Source organism: Jaculus jaculus, chromosome 19, assembly GCF_020740685.1.
Source record: "Jaculus jaculus isolate mJacJac1 chromosome 19, mJacJac1.mat.Y.cur, whole genome shotgun sequence".
Taxonomy (NCBI): Eukaryota; Metazoa; Chordata; class Mammalia; order Rodentia; family Dipodidae; genus Jaculus; species Jaculus jaculus.
The window spans coordinates 60,156,215-60,176,649 of record NC_059120.1 but is presented as its reverse complement, the minus strand read 5'-3'; the positions used below and the strand labels follow the sequence as shown (position 1 = coordinate 60,176,649).

The following is a 20,435-nucleotide window of genomic DNA, read 5'->3' as shown; positions in this document are numbered from 1 at the left end:
AGTCAGCCTCTTGCCCAAGGCATGGACTGCTGTCTGGTCTTTTGGGGGATGCCACAAATAGAGAGCAGCATAAACACCCATGTGCTCAGCAGGGACGAATTGACCACCCGCATTAAGTCCCAAGTGCTGTCTTAGAAGCTTTCCTGAAGGACAGGGCACGGCACAGAGGGAACAGACTGTGAGCCTTAGAGAAGACCTAAGCAGGTAAAACGCCAGGTGCAGGGAGTGACTCACCTTGAGGATAGCGGCATGAGGAGGAGACAGAAATAGCTTGTCTTGGTTTTCTCAGCCTGAGCAGTGTTTTAGACTGGAGAATTCTGTGTTGTGGGAAGCTGTCTTGTGCATTTTAGACAGCAATACTTAACCACATCACTGGACTGTACCCACTAGGTAGGGCCCACTTTCTCAGTAGTTGTGACAACTAAAATGTCTCCCCTGGATAGATCACTGCTCTAACCTTGTTTGTCTGTCCTCCTAGCTTTTTTACTTGTGCGCAGAAGTTTATCAGCAGACAAACCCAAGGGATTGCCGAAGCTTGGGGAAAGACATTTGGAATATTTTCCTAGAGAGAAATGCGGTAAGACAGTCATAGATCATATTAGGATTTCACTATCCTCTCTGAGTCAGAGGCAGAAGAAGAAAAAAACAAGCAAAACACTCAAGCCAAGACAGAGGCATCTGCCCACAGATGGGCAGTCCCAACCCTGCCCTGCTAATCCGATCAACAAACTAATTCCAGAGTGGTTTATTCTTCCGGCAGTCAGCTACGAGGGCTAGTGAGGTTGGGGAAACTGACGTTCCTCCATATCTTTATACTAACTCCCTTTCATGGGTCTTGACAAAGGTGATTAGGGCTGCCAGGTGTTCTTTGTTGGCTGTTAGGAACTGCCCCAGTATCAGTTCATACAGCAAAGGCCAGAAAATGATGCATACTGCAAGACTAGATGGCATATGCCCACTTCACTCTGAGAGTGAATGGGAGGGCAGTCCATCAGATAGCCTAACCAAGACCTTCCTCTTGAACCACCCAGAGGCAGACAAAAAAACCAACCTACTAAATTCCCATAGTCCATTTTTAGAACATGTCATTCCATACATAAGTAAAATTAATTAATTAATTAATTAATTAAAATAAGCAGTCACACTCCCAGATGTCCTTTCCTAAAGCTCCTTCTTGAAATTCAGGTGTCATGTTGGAGAGGGTAGGAGGGTTGGGGGTAGAGGTCGTGAAGAAAAGGAGGCACGCGGTGCTGCACGCCGCCCCTGCCCCCAGAGCTTGCAGCTCATCACTTCTGTCCGCACTCTTCTGTTTATAGCCCCTCAGAGTGAAGATCCCCGAGATGTTGCAAGCTGAAATTGGTGAGTTAGCATGTGGGTCAGCGTGTGTCTGTTGGTGTCTTTCACTTATTGTGCTCTGGGGAGGCACCAGAAGACAGGGGACATAGGTCTTGTCCTTGGGTAACTGTCCTGTACTAGGGGAGAAGATACATGGATGGTTCCTCCTTAATCACTTCACAGTAGCTTGTGAACAGGCCGTGCCTGGGAGTCCAGGTCACCCTGTCTGGCATCTCTTGCTGGAAGACCCTATACTAGAGTTAGTAGACCTAGGCTTGTTTATGACAACTTGCCATGTGTTCTCTGGGCACCTCAGTAAGCTCACTTGTACAAAGAGGAAATTAAACATAGTCAGGGATTCCTAAGCAAGGTCATTTACCAGAATACTATACTGAAGGGAACATAAAAATATAAAGAGAAGCTGGGCGTGGTAGCACACGTCTTTAATCGCAATGCTCAGGAGGCAGAGGTAGGAGGATCACCATGAGTTCGAGGCCACCCTGAGACTACATAGTGAATTCCAGGCCAGCCTGAGCCAGAGAGAAACCCTACCTCAAAAAAAGAAAAAAATCAAAAGAGCAGGACTCACTCCATCTCAGTTACAAGGGCAGGGTTTCTGGAGTAAATTGTGTCTTGAATTTGGTCAGTCGGTCAGTTGGTTTTAGAGGACATTGATTTTAGTTTGTTAAGTTTTCTAACAAAAATGGACAGCAGCTTGCCTAGAGCAAGGAGCCAGGACTAGATGACTACACTGCCCTTCCAATTCCAGAAAAATTGAGGGGGCAGTATAAAGAGGACAGCGGGGCTGGGGACGTGGCTCAGTTGGTGGAATACTTGTGTATCGTGCACGAAGCCCTGGATCAGATGCCCAGGACTGCACAAATCAGGTGTGATGGCACACATCTGTAACCCCAGCACTCAGGAAGGTAGAGGCAGGAGGATGAGAAGCTGGAGGTCATCATCAGCTGAGCAGCCTGTTGAAGACTAGCCTGGGCTGCCTGAGGCACTGCCTCAAAGGAAAGACCAGTGACCGCAGCCTAAGGAGCTAGGCACAGGCAGTATGTTATAGGATGGAAGCTGCAAGCCATATCTGGAAATGGGTAATTTATAGCCTGGATGACAGACGAGCTTTTGTAAACTCACGATAGGGTGAGCAGAGCTTGCTCAAAAAACAGTGAGAATGAGGCTGTCATTTCCCTGGTCATGGCTTAGCCTGTGTGGAACTAGACCCCAGCAAGGAAGGGACACATCTCTTGGCTTTGTGGAGTTTGAAAGGCTTCTCTGTTTTAAGCCTGTGAACAGGTATTGGGGCAGTAGAAGGGCAGTGGGCCTGTGGAACATCCACACATTGATGTCATAGGACACGGAGCATACCCTCGGGAAGTGGGCTTCAGTGATTCCTTTAGCTGAGCGTCCAGCATCCAGAAAGGAACTTCATCGGGAGACTGAGACAGGAGGATCACTTGAGTCCAGGAGGCTGTAGTGTGCTATGCCGATCGGGTATCTGCACTAAGTTCGGCATCAATATGGTGACCTCCCAGGAGCAGGGGACCACCAGGTTGCCTAAGGAGGGGTGAACCGGCCCAGGAACGAGCAGGTCAAAATTCCCATGCTGATCAGAAAGGAACTTTGTCCTTGTCTTGGGCTGTGGGTGTCAGGGTTCCCGTCCTGAACTCAGAAGTGACCTGACTAGAGCCCAGGCCTCCATTGCCTTTAGGCTAATGCATCAGAAAGTAGTCTTTCTGCCCTGCATCACAGGGTGCTAAACCTCCTCTTCCTCCCCCAATTCCCACCTGTTCTGCCTGCCCCGGGCTTCCTCTCCAGACTTGCGCCTACGGAACAGCGAGGATGTCCGCAGTGCTCTCTGTGAAGCTCAGGAGGCAACCATGCCGGAGATCCAGGAACAGATCAGTGACTATAGGTTTGTCTGTCCTCCTCTCACTGTTGTCTGTGCTTCCTGGCCTTTCTCAGTGCCCTGTGCGCTTGCCCCAGCCTTTCTGTGTGCATGTCTGGTCCGTGTGTAAGTGCCTGTCTCCCACCTTGTATCTCTGGTGCAGAACAAAGCGCACCCTGGGGCTGGGCAGCCTGTATGGTGAAAGTGACCTGCTAGACCTGGATGGGGACCCTTTGCGAGAGCGGCATGTGGCAGAGAAGCAGCTGGCCGCCCTGGGAGACATATTGTGAGTCTTCAGTTTCGCTCCCACCCTGAGCACCCCAGGCCAGTTAGCAGACCTATTTCCGCCTCTGACGCTCCTTGCCTGCTTCTCTTCACTGAGTGGTGACAGATGTGTTCCAGCCACGCCTCTCAGGCTGAGGGCTCTCACTGTTAGGGCTGGAGCTGCTCACAGTCAGCAGTGGTTACCAGCCACAGGCTTCAAGAACTCCAGAAGCTTGCTTCCTGCTGCCCCTTTCTGTCCTTCCCTCACTGTCTTCCCATCCCGCCTCGCAGGTCGTGGCGGACACCGAGTGAGACCCGCACTCCTGCTCTCCAGCACATGAGGTTCTCTGAGGAGGTGGTCAGAGCTGACGTAAACACAGCAGAACCATTTTGCACAGTCACATCAAAAAACCAAGGCTCAGCAGTTACAGTTGCCTGCTTGCAAAGCCTGCCCAGGTTCAACTCCCCAGTGCCTACATAATGCCAGCTACCCAAAATGGTACATGCATCTAGAGTTCATTTGCAGTGGCAAGAGGCCCTGGCACATACACACACACACACACACACACACACACACATATTCATACTTTGTGTGTGTATGTCTCAATTTTTTTTTTTTTTTAAGAAAGAAGGCTGGGAACATGCCTCAGCAGTTAAGGGCACTTGCTTGCAAAGCCCAATGGCCCAGATTCAATCCCTAGTACCCATGTAAAGCCAGATGCACAAAATGGTGCATGTGTCTGGAATTTGTTTGCAGGCATGCCCATTCTCTCTCTCACAAATAAAAATATTTTTAAAAGAACAAAAAGAAAATCAAACTACCTCTACATTTCTCCAGTCTCATTTTCCAAAGCTCCGTGGTGCCTGTGATTTGAGTCCAGGATAAGTTCAGTAAGGGACACTGTAGGCTACACAGTTGCTAACCCCAGAGCTGCTTCCTCATATAACCTGTTCAGTCTCCTGCGTCTCTCTAAGTCTTACATCCGAAATAACAACAATTAGCCTAGATGACCTACATGCTAGTAGTATTAACACTGGCATTTCAATTTGGCAAATATTAATGGTGTTTACATCATGTGCCAAACCTTGCTGCATGGGACATTTTGTGTGTGTTAATGAACAAATTTGATCTTTTGTGGAACTTAGGCCATGGTGGGAGGGATGGCAGTATATAATAGATACGTACGTTGTGCAGTATATTCAAAAGAACATGCACTGGGGAGGCAATGGGAGGATTCAGAAGACCAGGGGACCAGAGTCTATAGGCTGCGGTTTAAAAAGTGCAGTCCAGGTGAGCCACCTCAAAGAAGATGGCTTAGCAGCTAAGAAATGGAAGGGCTTATCCTTGAAGACATCTGGGGAATATCATTGCAGACAAGATCTCAGGCCATGTAGGAATGTGCTTGACATTTAAAGAATTGAGACCAGTGTAGCAAGAGAGTGAAAAGTGAGTGATGGAGTCAGAAGTGACGGGAGGGGCAGCACATAGAGGCTGTGGGTCACAAGGACCTTGCTTACTCTACTGGGGAGCCATGGGAACTCCATGAGTTTAGTCTGAGGAGGTGAGAAAGCCAAGGCAGTTCTTTTTTAAGGATTCCTAGGAATCCTCATGAAAGACGATAGGGGCTAGACCAAAGCAGCCATGGAAATTGTGGAAAGAGATGAGTTGTGGGGAGGTTTTGCCAGCAAAATCCACAAGTGAATTTCCCAAAAATTGAGTGTAGGAGATAACCACATATATGATGCTGTCATTTGATGAGACCTGGGCTACAGGACTGAAGATGTAGCCCAGTGGTAGAGCGTTTGACTAATGAATTTAAGGCCTGGGTTCCTTCCCACCAAAAAGCAAACTGGCTAAGCCTGGTGGCATAGGCCTATATTCTCAATGGCTAGGGAGGCTGAGGCTGAACTATAACCAGTTCAAAATCTGCCTGGGCTACATAGTGAGTTCAAGGCCAGCCTGAGCAGCATAATAAGACATTGGTTCAAAATAAAAATTATAAAAAGGGAGCTGGGTGTGGTGGCACATGCCTTTAATCCCAGCACTCTGGAGACAGAGGTAGGAGGATCACCATAAGGCCACCCTGGGACTAAATAGTGAATTCCAGATCAGCCTGGGCTAGAGTGAGACCCTACCTCAAGAAACCAAAAAAAAGAGAGAGAGAGAGAGAGGAAGGGCAGAAACTGGATTATAAGAGACAGATGTTTGCCTTTTTCCAAGCTCTGTCCAAGTAACCTGCCTATCTTGAGGTCTGGGTCATCTGTCTTTCTCTTTTGTTCTAGGTCCAAGTATGAGGAGGACAGGAGGTAAGTGGAGCATGCTGTGACTCACTGCTGGTTTCACGGTGGGAAGGAGTGGGGCAGAACTACTGTGCATTCCATGTCTGCCGTCCCTGGGGCAGTTCTAGCATCGTAGGACATGAGTCTGCATGCTCGGGTGACTGTAGCCATGACAGTGACAAGTAGCTTGTGAGGACCAGGTCCTAATGCTCTGGGATGTGGCTCGGCTCCTCACCGACAGGTCCCCTCACTCCTGACATTCCCAGGCCTGTTTCTGCATCTCTACCCACTTTAGAACTGGGGCGTGCTCCCCACGTCTTTGCCTGAGACCACCTCCAGAAGTGATGATGGTGTCAGAACCCTTCTCTCTCTCTTCCGGTGGCCCTGCAAAGAAGGAAGCACCTCCTCTTGTCACATGCAGGGATTTTGTCCTTGCTTTTTGCACCCTGCATAGTAACTCATTGTTCACACCATCTTGTGTTAAAATAGGCTGCCGCATTCCCTGCACGCACACACTTCAGTAAGGGAGGAGATGGGGTAAAAGCTATTGAAGAGGCTACGCAGGCAGCTTTGAAGCTTTGTGTCTGTATTGACTCCACAGAGCAGATAATCTGTCTACTGAATTGTAGGCCAAATGCATTTTAAGCACAGAGCTCTGGACAGTTTCATTTGTGGCAACTGGAAACTCCCTGACAGCTGCTTTCCATCTCTTGCTCCTGCTCATGGGGATGGGAAGCTGGGGAAGGCAGTATGTGTGGCAGAACCTGGTTAGCATTATTCACCCCTCCCTGCCCTAACCTGCAGCGTGTGTGCCTTGGCTGCAGGCATAAGCGATCCCCTGGCTCTGCCGAGTGACTGTCCATGCAGAGAGTCATTGGCTTATATTTCCCATCCACTGACCTTTACACCTTCCTGGGGAAGAGTGCTGCTTAGGAAGTGAATAAGACCTCCCTTGGGAACTGTGGCGCCCAAGACACTTGGTCAGCCTCCGCCTGTTGTGACCTGATTATCCAGATATCCCTTTGACTCTGGGGACCTGTAACTCCTCTTCCACCTGCTGACAGGGACACGACTGTCACTTTCTGGTTGTGGCACTTGTTCTGTCTCGTAGTGCTCCCATGGACTTCGCCCTGCACACCTACATGAGCCATGCTGGAGTCCGGCTTCGGGAGGCACGGCCCTCCACCACAGCAGAGAAAACCCAGTCTGCTCCTGACAAGGACAAGTGGCTGCCCTTCTTCCCCAAGACCAAAAAGGTGACAGCTGCCCGAGAGCAGAGGTTTCTCATAGCAATCCTCAGACAGACTGGGAGAGCCATCTTAGTGTTGTAGCCGTATCCTTCCTTCCACCTTAACATGTGAAGTCAGTCAGAATCACCAGGCTCAAGCAGTCCTCACCTACATCCCAGCCTGGCTACAGGTGAACATGCTCATCGGGTACAGGCCTGAGTCCACTTTCCAATAATTTGTACAGAGACAGTCTTGGGGGCAAGACAGAGCGATTAGCTGTTGAGTCTGGGTGTTGGGACCACCTCTAAACGGTAGCGTCTTCTGTCTCAGCAGAGCAGCAATTCCAAGAAAGAAAAGGATGTTTTGGAGGACAAGAAGCGAAACCCCATTCTCAAATACATTGGGAAGCCTAAGAGTTCCTCTCAGAGCAGTGAGTGTTTGGGAGAGCCTTGGTCTGTGAGCAGAGGCCTCAGCCTTTCGCCTACCCCTATGTTGATGGTGGGCGTCCTGTGTTTCTGGGAGCCAAACTCGGAATACATCCACTTCTTGGTAACTGCTGCGTCGTCCTCCTGTTGGATCTAGTACATGCTTTGGGAGGTGAGGGTGGATGTCTCAGTCAGGGCGGCCATGTTCACCCCTAGGTCTTAGTCTGTGAACTCAGCACCAGTTGTAGCTGCTGGACAGCTCCGTTGATGATTTCCACCCTGGGAAAGATTACCCTGCTGACATGTAACGCCCCTTTCACATTCATACCTCAGGTTCACCTGCATGCCTGTGGTCTCGTGTTCTGGGGACAGTTACGGGCCCTTGATGAGTGGGTGGAGTGACTGTGAAGTAGTGCGAGTGTTCAGTGGACAGCCACCCTCAGTCCACCGTAACCCACAACACTAGTGACCCGGTCATTGGCCTCTTGATGCCGCCCTTCCTGTTGGTGCTTCCATACTGCGTCTCATTGTGGATCTATGGCCAGTGGAGTGGGCTTGCTGTCCTTTCTGAGCTGGTGGTATGGGGAAGGGAGAAGATAGGGGCTTTTCTAAAACTGCCTTGATTTTCCCACCACCTTTTCATTCTCCAGCTTGATACAGTTTTACTTTTCTCTTGAAGCATTAATTTGACTTTTCATGGTTTACTTTTGTTTTTGTTTTTTTCTTTTAGCATTTCATATCCCCTTGTCCCCTGTGGAAGGTAAAAGGACTATTTTCTTTGGGTTTGTTATCTCATTAGCATCAAGTTTCCATCTCAAATCTTGCTGTTCTTTTTCCATCTCATCTCTGCTTTCCTGTTGCTCTTTCCTCCTGCATTTCCTAGCTCTGTTTCTCTTACAAGGCCCTCCTTTCTATTAAAGCTTCTCTGTTTCCCAAAGCCCTGGGCCTCCTGTCCTTGTGCTGGCTGCCAGACCTTGCTGTCTAACCTGGTTAGAGGGCTGAGGACCGTCCTTCCCCTAACACAGCTTCCTGATGGCTGTATCAGAGATGAGCCTTCAAGGCAGAAGTTTCCCCTTGATGCAGAGCCTTTGGTCTTTAACTCTTTGACTTCTCCATAGTCGGCTTGCTGTCACTGTAACAAAATGCCTGAGGATAAACAACTTACGATGAAAAAAATGTTTATTTTTGCCCATGGTTGTTAGGTTCCAGCTGATGGTCACTTGGCCAGGCTTTTGGGCCCATGGTGAAGCCATGTTTCATGGAAGAAGTGTATGGCAGGGGGAAGTTGCTCACCTCCTGCAGCCAGGAAACCAAGAAGGGGCCAGAGTCCCGGTAGTCCATTCAGGGACAGCGCTGTTGGGCTAGGGTCTCAGCAGTCCATTCAAGAACACTGCCCTCGCCATTTCCTTCCTCCAACAGGGCCCCACTTCCTGAAGCATCCATCACCTCCCAGTAGCACCATGTGGGGACTTGGAGTATACTCAAAAGACCAAAAGGTCTGCGTATATGAGGGAGCCCTGGCTGCAGTGAGCTACATGAACTTTTCGGTACCCAGCACAGCAAACATAACAATGAAATAGCCAGGCATGGTGATGCACCCCTTTAATCCCAGCACTTGGGAGGCAGAGGTAGGAAGATTGCTGTGAGTTCAAGGCCACCCTGAGACTACATAGTGAATTCCAGGTCAGCCTGGGCTAGAGTGAAACCCTACCTTTGAAAAGCAAAATAACTAAATAGTATCTTCAAGCTGGGCATGGTGTGCACACTTTTATCCCAGCACTCAGGAGGTAGAGGTAAGAGGAATGCTGTGAGTTGGAGGTCAGCCTGGAACTACTAAGTGAGTTCCAGGTCAGCGTGGGGCCAAGAAGATGGCTCATTGGTTGAAGGCACTTGTTTGCATAGCTTGCCAATCCAAGTTTGATTTCCCAACCACTCACATAGAGCCTGACACAGAAAGTAGCACAAGGGTCTGGTGTTCCATTTGCAGTGTCAAGACACCCTCTGTGCCCACACGCACATGTGTACAAAATAAGTTTTTTAAAGTGACTTCAGTTATTTTGAAAGTTACTGAACTCCTGTAGTCATGCTATCTTAAGTAATAAACAAGAATCTTGAAAACATATTTTTAAAACATTGAGGCAAAAATAATTGCTTCAAAATCCAGGACGTCATACGTGCAAGGCAAGGACTCTAGCACATCCCAGCACCTGGCTCCTGGGAGGTGACGTGTCACTTACTTGCCCTGTCAACAGCTGCAGGTAGCTGAGCAAGTCCAGTGAAGCAGCTTGTATGGTGCCAGCTTGAGGGGACAAGACTGCCTCGTGTTCCCTAGCTCTGCTCTTACTGTGGTGATTGAATGGTTTGGTGCAGTTCTACAATTCCTAGAAATCACACAACTGTATATCCATATCTGATAAGCAAACTCCCATTGCTTGGAAACCTCAGTTGAAATTTAGGATCATCAACGATCACCTTGTGTCTGGTATTGCTAATAACATAATTCACTTTTGTTTAGTTCCCTCGTCATTCAGAGACTGGAGAAAGGGGAGAAAAGGCTAATATAAGACTTTGCTCATTTAGAAGATGTGCTCCTTTCTGTCTGTCTCTCCCTGTCACTCTGAGTCATTCACTCATATCGGGTCCCAAGGATACACCTGCATTTTGCCATAGCCAGTGTGTAACTAAACAGAATATACCTGAACATTTTTCAGGTAGTCACTGAGAATAGAGCAATATACCCTGGGGGCCTTCACTTACGGATGTGTCCAAGCTCCCACGTTCTAACTCAGACAGGTCCACTGGGCTGTATGTCAGACCCTGGTATCTGCAGTGGCCCTAGAACCAGGTGTACCTTCAGTCTGGGACAGGCAGGTCTGGGCCTAACTTCCAAATGGGAGTGGTGGTAACAGCCCCTATTCTTAAAACATACACTCAGCCACTTACCTATTGGAGAGAAGTACTACCCTAGCCACCGCCTCAAGGGTGGGGTTGTAAATTGTGTGTTTTGTTCTCTCTGGCTGAATTTTGCCATGAGAGTCAGATGTTGCACAGGGCGGTCTGCAGGCTGCACATACGGGCACCGGCGTCTCTAGTCTGGTGGCTTAGTCAGGCCCAGACCCTGGGCACTTCTGCCACATCTTCTGTCCTCTGCGTGTGCTCTGCTGTGACCTGTCAGGACTCGGTGCCATTTAGGCCTGAAGACGAGCAGCTGCACATGCCCAGTGCCCCCTTCATTTCCTGTGTCCCTCCTCCTCCTCCTGCCCCTGCCTGTCCTCGCACCAGGGTGCTTCCCTATGATCTTAGCTGGAAATTTTGAATTACCACAAGTAACCTCTCACCAGTTGTTTAATGATGGAGCCAAAAGCTGGGTAGAATCAGGAAAATGAAGAGATGACTCAAGTTAAAGGCCCTTGCTTGAAAAGCCAGATGGCCCGGAGTTAAACTCCCTAGTACCCACAAGCCAGATGCGCAGAGTGGTGCGTGTGCCTGGAGTATGTTTGCAGTGACAGGAGGCCCTGGCACATCCATCCTCTCTCTCTCTTCTTTCTCTCAAAAAACGAAAGGAAAGCAAAGAAAAAGGAATATAGATTTGAAAACTGTCTGATGTAATTTAGTGATTTCTCAACATGGCCACATTCCATGTAAATGTGCTTTTTTTCTTAACTTTCCCTGTGGCTTAGGAAAGAAACTTAGTTATGGTTTCCAGGCAGAGCAGTCATTGCAATGAAGGTGTGAGAGCTTTCTAAACCTTCACATTTTGTGCAGTAGCAGAGAGTAGACTCAGAAAGTGGGAGTGTCCGTCCAGGGCCACACAGCGTAGCCAGAGCAGAGCAAAGACCAGGCCAGGTCGGCAGCTTCTTGTCCTGTGCTGTTCTCGCGTGTGCTTGCGCCTTGCTCTGTCTTCTGGGTGGAGGGAGGAAGGGCCCTGAGGACTCTCCTGGGACAGAAAGCATAGTACCCTTCATTTTCTTTCTGCCTGCAGTCAAGCCAGGCAGTGTGAGGAACATCATTCAGCACTTTGAGAACAGCCACCAGTATGAGGCCCCGGAACCAGGGACACAGCGACTCTCGACAGGAAGCTTTCCTGAGGACCTGCTGGAGAGCGACAGGTAGCCATGGCTGGATGGGGCTTGTGAGCTGCCCAAGGCGTGGGACTTGGGCAGGCTGGGCACTAAGGTTAATTCCAGCTGCCTTACTGCTTTCCATGAGACTGAGCTCCCTCTGTAGAGCTCTCCTCCCTGCACTCAAGCTGCCACCCCCGCAGCTTTAGAAAATGCCACACGCGGTAGTAACTAGACAGTGGAAGAGCAAGCATGGCCCCGGCAGAGTCGGCATGCCAAAGTTTCCTCAGCAGCCTCCATCCCAAGACGGAACTAGATCATGTCACACAGCAGCAAACCAGCAAGCCCTTAGTGACCAGGGTAAGGACTGCAGAGAAGGCAGAGGGACTTCTGGGGAAAAAGACCCCGGCAAGAAGAAAGTCTTTTAAAGAATTACGAGAGCTGGAGAAAGGGTTCTGTCGACACTCAACACAAGCTGTACCTGTGGAGTGAGACGTCTTCAGCAGCAGAAGGCTTCAAACTAGACTGTTCCTCTTCAGTCAGAGATTAAAAAGGAGGGGGGGCACATGCCTGCAATTTCATCACTCAGGAGGCTGATGCAGAAGAAACTGTGGGAGTTCAAGGTCATATAAAAAAATTAAATTGAAACTTAGATCTCATATTCTGAACCTGCTACATCGAGAGAGACTTTAACAAGAATCTTTGCTATTAACATGCTGTAGGATTTGGCATGACAATAATGTCTAAAAGTCAACAGCCAACAGGAAAGTGAAGAGTTTCATGATCAGAAATATCCATGCACATTCCTCAAGTCACCCTCGAGGCCCTCACAGTCTTTGACGTAGGAGAATAATCTCGGTGCACAGTCAAGTGTGAGCACCACCCAGCTGGAGCAGAGGCGGTGCAGAAGCAAGTCCCTGGGCAGCACTGTGGATACGGTAGCCATTTTGTCTTTGAAATAATTACCAACGACAGGTCATATATTCCTCTTTGGATACTGTTAAACTTAGTACCCATCAAAAAAAATTGTCAGGGCTGGAGAGATGGCTTAGCGGTTAAGCGCTTGCCTGTGAAGCCTAAGGATCCCAGTTCAAGGCTCGATTCCCCAGGACCCACGTTAGCCAGATGCACAAGGGGGTGCACACATCTGGAATTCGTCTGCAGTGGCTGGAGGCCCTGGCACACCCATTCTCTCTCTCTCTGCCTCTTTCTCTGTCACTCTCAAATAAATAAATAAATAAAAATAAGTTGTCAGGGCCAGGCATGGTGGTGCACACCTTTAATCCCAGCACTCAAGAGGCAGAGGTAGGATGATTGCCATGAGCCCAAAACCACCCTGATATTACAAGTAAATTCCAGGTCAGCCTGAGCTAGAGTGAAACCCTACCTCCAAAAAACAAAAGAAAAAAAAAATTGTCAGGACTCAGTGAGTAGAAGGACTTGCCACACAAGGATGGCAACTGAGTTCATATTCCCAAAACCCACAGGAAGCTGGGCACAGTGCTGTGAGTGTTCCTAGACTAAATCAGGAGAATGCCCAGAAACCTGCAGACAGTTAGCCTGGCATACATAGCTGCCAACAGCAAGAAACCCTGCCTCAAGGTGGAAGGCGAGGACTGACACCTGAAGCTGTCTTCTGATCTCCACACATTTGCTGTCATAGTGCACCTGTACTTACACACACACACACACACACACACACACACACACACACACACACACATAGATTTTGTTTATAAAAGATTTTATCATAGTGAGAATTGACCAAGATTTGGGAGTAGTAAGCATTAGGTTTGCACTGAGGAGACACTGAGTTCTAATATTAGTGGGTGAGTTATACACAAATTATGTGATTGCTGTGATAGGCATGACAATTTCGATATATCAGATATGTTTAAGTTTACAAGATGTCACCACCTTGAGAAAATATTTGAGACTTTGCAGATGTCCTCTTCGCCTTGCGGGTGAATTTGCTCTCCTAAGACATTACCCCGAACCCTCAAGCTATTCAAAGCAGAAGCCTTAGGTTTGATGATAGGGAAGTCATCAGGAGAACAGTATGAGCAGGAAGGTGGGGGATTACGGGGAGGACAGTAGATGCTCAGTGCGTGTAGAGCACCCTGGGTCTAAAAGGCAGAATCCAAGGAATGTTTGTGCCTCATTGCTTGGTGGGAGCATTCCTCACTTTTATGCTCTTTGAGAAAGTTGCAGCCCCATAACCCCATTGGGTGAAGTTTGTAGTGCTGACACGACCCATTAATGGCATAGGTGAAAAGTGTACAGAGTTGACCTGGGTTAGAATTGTTCTCACAGATTTCTGAGAGAGAAACTCAGTAGGGCCGCAGTTGGCAGTATGCTTTCAAACCCTGTACACTCAGGCCCAGGAAGTGAGTTGTATCTGGTGCTTTGGAGACACAAGAAATGGAGACTGAAGGCACCTGGCTTCCCTGCTACAACAGCCTTCTGTGCGTCAGAGCTCTGTAGACATCCCTGAGCCTTCTGTGGCCCCAGATACACAGCAGGATATAGGCTAGTAAGAAGTCAGCAAAGGACCAGCCCAGCAGAACCATAGCAGGGTGCGCCCAGGGGCACCTAGGGGTCAGAGCTGCCCGCTGCCATGGGGCTGATGCACCACAGGACTGAACAGAGAAGTGCTCAGTTGTCTACACTTCACCAAGCCTCAGAGGCGCCCCGTGGGCCAGCTCAGCAGCTTCTGCCTTCCTGTAAGCAGACCCTCCCCAAGCACTGCTCCTGGGAGAGGACATGGGACCGTAGGAGGGCGCTTGGGAGTAGGAGCCATGTGCATCACAGCGGAGGACAGAAGTCCTACAACAGAGAGCACCCTCTGACAGGCAGCTGGGGGTCCTGGAACCAAGGGTTAGGGACAGTGACCTGCCTCCTGGAAGAGCTGCGCCTCAGGCATGGTCAGCGACGGGAGAGGCTGGTGCAGAGGAGAAGTAAGGATTGACAGTCACGGCATGGCGCCAGGGGCAGAGAGTGGAACCGGGTGAGGGACTGTGATGTCCATAGCTTTCCTGGAAGGAGCATGGTATCTGGGGCATCTGGACACAGCCATCGCTGATTCTCCAGCCCTGAGCTTCATCTTCCTCGTAGCTCAAGATGGAGAAAAGAGACCATATATGTGTGTGTGTGTGTGTGTGTGTATATATATAGATATAGATATAGATATAGATATAGATATAGATGTAGATGTATATATATTCTATAGAGCAGCTGGTGTCCCCATGTCGGGTTTTGCAGGGCAGGGTGGAGGACCTGCATACCCACGAGGTGGTACAACAGGTCACTGCTGGCCAGCGCCACACCCCAAACCTCCTGTCCCTTCCTGGCAGTGCACGCTCAGAGATTCGCCTGGGCCGCTCTGAGAGCCTCAAGGGCCGGGAGGAAATGAAGCGCACCCGGAAGGCAGAGAACGTGCCTCGCTCTCGAAGTGACGTCGACATGGACGCTGCTGCGGAGGCCACTCGCCTCCACCAGTCAGCCTCGTCCTCTGCCTCCAGCCTCTCCACCAGGTAGGTGACCTCCAGGGGCCCCACTTTGCTCTCTGGGACCGGGACAGAATTCTGAGAGTTGACATTTCCTCCACAGGTCTCTTGAGAATCCAACCCCTCCCTTCACCCCCAAAATGGGCCGCAGGTCAGTGATGACACAGTGACGTCTCTGTTTCGTGTATCTGTGGCCTGCCAGTGCTCTCCCACCCTCCCACCACTAGGGCCAGCTGGATGTGTGTCACCTCTTCATGGGCCTGGAGAGGGAGGGGCCATCTTGTTTGAGTTCCTCCCTGCCAGAGAAGCTGAGAACCATCTGCTTTCCCAGGAGCATCGAATCCCCCAGCCTGGGATTCTGCACAGATGCCATCCTTCCTCACCTCCTGGAGGATGACCTGGGCCAACTGTCTGACCTGGAGCCAGAGCCCGATGTCCAAAACTGGCAGCATACCGTGGGCAAGGATGTGGTGACAGGGCTGACCCAGAGAGAGATTGACCGGCAAGAAGTCATAAATGGTGAGAACATGTCTTCTTCTCCCCCATTTCCACTCATGCTCGTGTAGGATGGGGAGAAGCCCCAAGGCCGCCTCAGTCAGAGGCAGAGAAACCAGCATCCCGCCTCCCCCAAGAACAGTAGTGTGGGGACCTGGTGGACACTTGCTGATCTGTTTCCTCCCCGTCTCCCTACCCCACACATATCACACCCCTGCTGAAGAGCTGCTTGTGACGGAAGCGTCCCACTTGCGCACGCTGCGGGTCCTGGACCTCGTCTTCTACCAGCGCATGAAGAAGGAGAAGCTGATGCCTCGGGAGGAGCTGGCTCGGCTCTTCCCGAACCTGCCTGAGCTCATAGAGATTCACAGTAAGAGCCCACGCCGCTCTAGACCCCCACTGCAGCCTTCAGCTCACCATTCCGGTTTGATACCGACCATCTGTACCCCTGAACAAGTAACTCTAACCTCCACCAAACCCCTATTGAGAGAAGTTCATAGACAGCACAATGCCAGCCCTTTAGGTCCCCCAAAGTAAACTGGTCTCCAGACTTTCCTGCAGCACTCTGGTTAAAGACCCTCCCCGCACCCACACCAGGGCCGGCAGTGCGGCCCAGCCCCAAGCATCTCTGCTGCTGCTTTCTTGACTGCAGATTCCTGGTTTGAATCCATGAGGAAGCTCCGAGAGGAAGGCCCCATTATCACAGACCTCGGTGACCTCATGCTGGCTCGGGTATGGCAAGGAGGTTGGAGGCAGTGGGGTCCCGTCACCCAGGGCTAGAGGAGGTATCTATCCCTGGGAGGAGTGTGCCAGCTGCTCTGGTGCTCATTCTGCCTCTTCAGTTTGACGGCCCTGCCCGAGAGGAGCTCCAGCAAGTAGCCGCGCAGTTCTGTTCCTACCAGTCAGCGGCCCTGGAGCTGATCAAGACCAAGCAGCGCAAGGAGAGCCGGTTCCAGCTCTTCATGCAGGTACCCTGGCTGCACCCCAGCCCTCCTGTCCCCACCACTGACCTCCCTCCCCCAGCCTCAGCCTCTGCTCCCTGCCCAGGACACCAGGGACACCCTCCACCTGCCAGGCACGGACAGCCTCTGCAGCTGGAGATGCTTTTGGTTGGAAGGGGTCCTGGATTAGCAGGCAGAAGGCCTGGTTCACATCCCAGCACTAGCGTGCACAGCAGATCCGTTTCATTGCCTGTAATATGTGAATGATGATTGTCCTTCTCTTCCTGCCACCATCAGCCCTCCCTGGGTACATTGAAGGAGGATGCTGCCACCACTCCCAAATGACCCATCAAGACTTGGAACCCAGTTGGCGGTTTTATACCCATCTTAGCTCTGAGCCCTCCGGCCAGCTGTCTGACAATTCCTCTGTGCTTCCTGCTGTCTAGGAGGCCGAGAGCCACCCTCAGTGCCGGCGGCTGCAGCTCCGAGATCTCATTATCTCCGAGATGCAGCGGCTCACCAAGTACCCACTGCTATTGGAGAACATCATCAAGCACACAGAAGGTAGGTAGGCATGGGGGAGGCGGGCAGCACCGGGGGCAGCAGAGCTCCTTAGAGTCCCCTCTGGCACAGCTTCATGGTCTTAGCTACATATATACATAGCTCTTATTGTTACTGTTTTGTTTTGTTATTTCGAGGTAGGGTCTCGCTTAGCTCCAGCTGACCTTCAGTTCACTATGGAGTGTCAGGGTGGCCTCAGGCTCACAGCGATCCTCCTACCTCTGCCTCCCCAGTGCTGGGATTAAAGGCGTGCGCCACCACGCCTGGCTCTCACTAGACTGCTCTGACCTTCAGTGTCTTTATCCTTGGCCTGGTACACTGAGTCTCAGAGAAGAACACAGCAGTGAGCATGTTTCAGAAATGCATGATGCTGCACAGCCAGAAGCATTAGACCTCCACTGGCCTGTGGGTCCTTCACGTGAATCAGGGAACATCAGTGGGCCCACAGACTGTCCTTCAGGAGCACCCTGGGTCCAGTGAGCACTCACAGTCTCATGCCAAGTCTGTGCTGGATTTAGCCCCTGTGTATATCTCTACTGGACATAGCTGTACAGTGTCCAGGACACGGCCATGTGTAGTACCACTAGGGGAGTAGAAAATGGGATAAACATGGGGGTTTAAACTGTCACTGTCGTCGAGAGTCTGAGCATCTTTAACTCCCTTGAACTTCACTCAGGGTAAAGAGCTGCTAGGAACTTCCACCTGAGTGAACAGGCATAACCCTGTCCTCGCCCATAGCAGAGCAGGCCATGGTCCAGGCAGGAATGCTCAGAACTGTCTGTGTCTTTACAGCAGCACCTGTAACCCAAGGATGCTCAGTAAAGTTAACCTTGCCACAATGAGGTCCTCCAGGGGCGGGGGTGGCTTATGTACACCCCTGCCTGCTGCTTGGAGGCAGGCTGGTTACCACGGGTTAGAGTAGGCTGGTAAGATTCAGCTCTACGATGCCTTCTCTGATAGAGCCCCTTAGCGCACCCTGTGTCTCTTGTTGGGTAGGCGGCACACCTGAGCATGAGAAGCTCTGCCGGGCCCGGGACCAGTGCCGGGAGATCCTCAGGTTTGTGAATGAAGCAGTGAAGCAGACCGAGAACCAGCACCGGCTGGAGGGCTACCAGAAGCGCCTTGATGCCTCGGCCCTGGAGAGAGCCAGCAACCCCCTGGCAGCAGAGTTCAAGGTGAGAGGCAGAGGACGCCTTTATGAGCCTAACTGGCCAGGGCCCAGAAAGTCTTGAAGGCAGGAACCCTAGGGTGGCATGGTGGGGCCCTGGGAAACACATCCCATTAGTGCTGCCAGTCCCTAGGTAGACGAGAGCAGACCACCCCAGCCCGAGAGCAGGGACCGGAGTAGGACTGGAGGCTAAGGTGGAAACCGTGTGGAGGGAACCAGGGAAAGCAGTGTGGTCCCCTGGGAGGGGGATGGCATGCCATGGCTGAGGCAGGAAGCCCAGGACAGAAAGAACCATTAGGCATTGCCCAGAGTAGATGGGGTGTGTCGTTTCATAGGGCCCTGTACCTCTCTGTCCTCAATAACAGCGTAAAGGTGGCAATGGTTTCACGCCCACTGATCCCCAGTACCTTTAGCATAATGTCCACATATAGTAGTTTCTTGCATACGTGGGTGAACGAGTGATGGTGTCTCTTTACCAGAGCCTGGATCTCACAACCAGGAGGATGATCCACGAGGGGCCCCTCACATGGAGGATCAGCAAGGATAAGACCCTGGGTGAGTGTTGCGGCTGAGAAGCAGAGGGGACCTGTGCCGGGCGGGCATCGCCAAGACTCTTGCTTCGTAGTATAAGCCTGGAAGCTGCGGCTGTAACAGGCGGAGGGGCAGCTGGGGAGACACGCGCAGCACAACCAGGATGGCAGCTCCGGGCTCTTACAGCACAGTGTGGGGAGGGAGGAAGCAGAGAGAAGGAGTTGAAGCCACCAGACTCGGCTTCCCAGGTCCTGGGCATGGTCATCCAAGAGCCTCTGTGCCCTCGTGCTAGTGAGGGTGGGTGGACAGCAGGACATGCCTCAATTCCCAGACCTCCAGGTGCTGCTGCTCGAAGACCTGCTGGTGCTGCTGCAGAGACAGGACGAGAGGCTTCTACTTAAATGCCATAGCAAGACAGCCGTGGGCTCCTCTGACAGCAAGCAGACCTTCAGCCCTGTGCTCAAGCTCAATGCGGTACTCATCCGCTCCGTGGCCACAGGTACCCAGCCATGAGGAGGCGAGCCAACAGTCCTCAGACACTGGGTTGTGATCAGTGCCTACCATCCAGTGAGCACTGGTGATGCAGGGCCATTGTGGGACCTTAGAAGACTTCCTGTATGCCTGTGTTCCTCATGGAGGCAGCCATGAAAGATCTCTTTGGGGGATCCAGAATCACCCCTGTCTCTTTCAGTAGTGAGTTCCAGGTGTGCCCTTGCTGTGCTCTTCAGCCATGTTGAAGGCCCCGTCTGCCACCGCCGAAGCGCCTCTCACCTGCCTTTCCTCACACAGATAAACGAGCTTTCTTCATCATCTGCACCTCAGAGCTGGGCCCCCCCCAGATATATGAGCTGGTCGCATTGACGTCATCAGACAAGAACATGTGAGGCTTGAAAGGGAGTTGCATGTAACTTCTGCCTCTTTGGGACCAGGGTGGTGGTTGTGAGACTGGACCCAGAGCAGTCCCGCACAGGGAGTGAGTCAGGAGGGACTTGGGAGGCAGCATAGGCACCATCCTCCCAGCATATAGCCAGGCACTGAGACAAGTGTGTCAAATCCACGTGCCTTCCAGGCTCTGCCTTCCACTGGCCCTCCACTGCGCCCCATTTTTTCTGACATCAGCCACCACGGTTTTCATCTCTAGAATGGGGATAATGCTACTTCTTGGAGTTATTTTACGAGAGAAAGCATAGAGTGCTTAGCACAAAGTTTAACAGTTCAGTGCCTAGTAGTTGGCAGCTATATGTTCCTTTATAAGCCCAATGGAGCAGCCAGTGAGGGGTATGAAGGAGATGGGGCTGGCCAGGCAGAAAGTCCTAACAACAGGGTCTGGAGAGGGCTTTGAAACGTGAGCTGTGAGGTCTGCAGACCAGGTGCACCTTGCCTGGTTCTCACCATCCGTCCTCTCTGTTCTTGCCGAGCAACAGATGGATGGAGCTCTTAGAAGAGGCTGTGCGGACCGCCACCAGGCACCCCGGAGCTGCCCCCACATCCATCCATCCCTCACCCCCAGGCTCCCATGAGCCTGTCTGCCAGAGCCCCACCCCTAGCAGGTGCAGTGCTTGCCCCCCCCCCCCCCAGTCCCATCCCAAGCTGTCTGTTTCCTGCTGCTTCTCAGCCCTTGGTGCCTGAGGGGGGCAGCTTCAGCCAGGAGGCTGCTAGCAGGAAACACAGCCCAAGCTCTGGCAATGCAGGAGCATGTCCCCGCTTCTCTGCCTTCTGTCCCTGCCTGCACCCCTCCCGCTGGC

General features: G+C 51.4%; 1 protein-coding gene across 17 annotated transcripts in view; it reads left to right on the top strand.

Moving 5' to 3' along the window:
• The window catches only part of Arhgef11 (Rho guanine nucleotide exchange factor 11), a 125,821-nt gene that overhangs the window by 98,503 nt on the left and 6,883 nt on the right, over positions 1–20,435 (top strand). For 9 of the 17 annotated variants that reach the window (XM_045138042.1, XM_045138048.1, XM_045138047.1 and 6 more), the window contains 21 exons: positions 479–577; positions 1,317–1,359; positions 3,160–3,256; positions 3,393–3,515; positions 5,777–5,800; positions 6,885–7,029; positions 7,333–7,432; positions 8,158–8,187; positions 11,410–11,536; positions 14,842–15,021; positions 15,098–15,145; positions 15,326–15,513; positions 15,713–15,859; positions 16,142–16,221; positions 16,332–16,457; positions 16,877–16,994; positions 17,988–18,166; positions 18,639–18,714; positions 19,022–19,189; positions 19,480–19,570; positions 20,115–20,240. In XM_045138042.1, coding sequence (XP_044993977.1) covers positions 479–577; positions 1,317–1,359; positions 3,160–3,256; positions 3,393–3,515; positions 5,777–5,800; positions 6,885–7,029; positions 7,333–7,432; positions 8,158–8,187; positions 11,410–11,536; positions 14,842–15,021; positions 15,098–15,145; positions 15,326–15,513; positions 15,713–15,859; positions 16,142–16,221; positions 16,332–16,457; positions 16,877–16,994; positions 17,988–18,166; positions 18,639–18,714; positions 19,022–19,189; positions 19,480–19,570; positions 20,115–20,240 — 2,315 coding nt within the window. The remainder of the gene's footprint in view (positions 1–478; positions 578–1,316; positions 1,360–3,159; positions 3,257–3,392; positions 3,516–5,776; positions 5,801–6,884; positions 7,030–7,332; positions 7,433–8,157; positions 8,188–11,409; positions 11,537–14,841; positions 15,022–15,097; positions 15,146–15,325; positions 15,514–15,712; positions 15,860–16,141; positions 16,222–16,331; positions 16,458–16,876; positions 16,995–17,987; positions 18,167–18,638; positions 18,715–19,021; positions 19,190–19,479; positions 19,571–20,114; positions 20,241–20,435) is intronic. The other 8 variants (XM_045138053.1, XM_045138055.1, XM_045138050.1 and 5 more) reach the window with 3 other exon arrangements.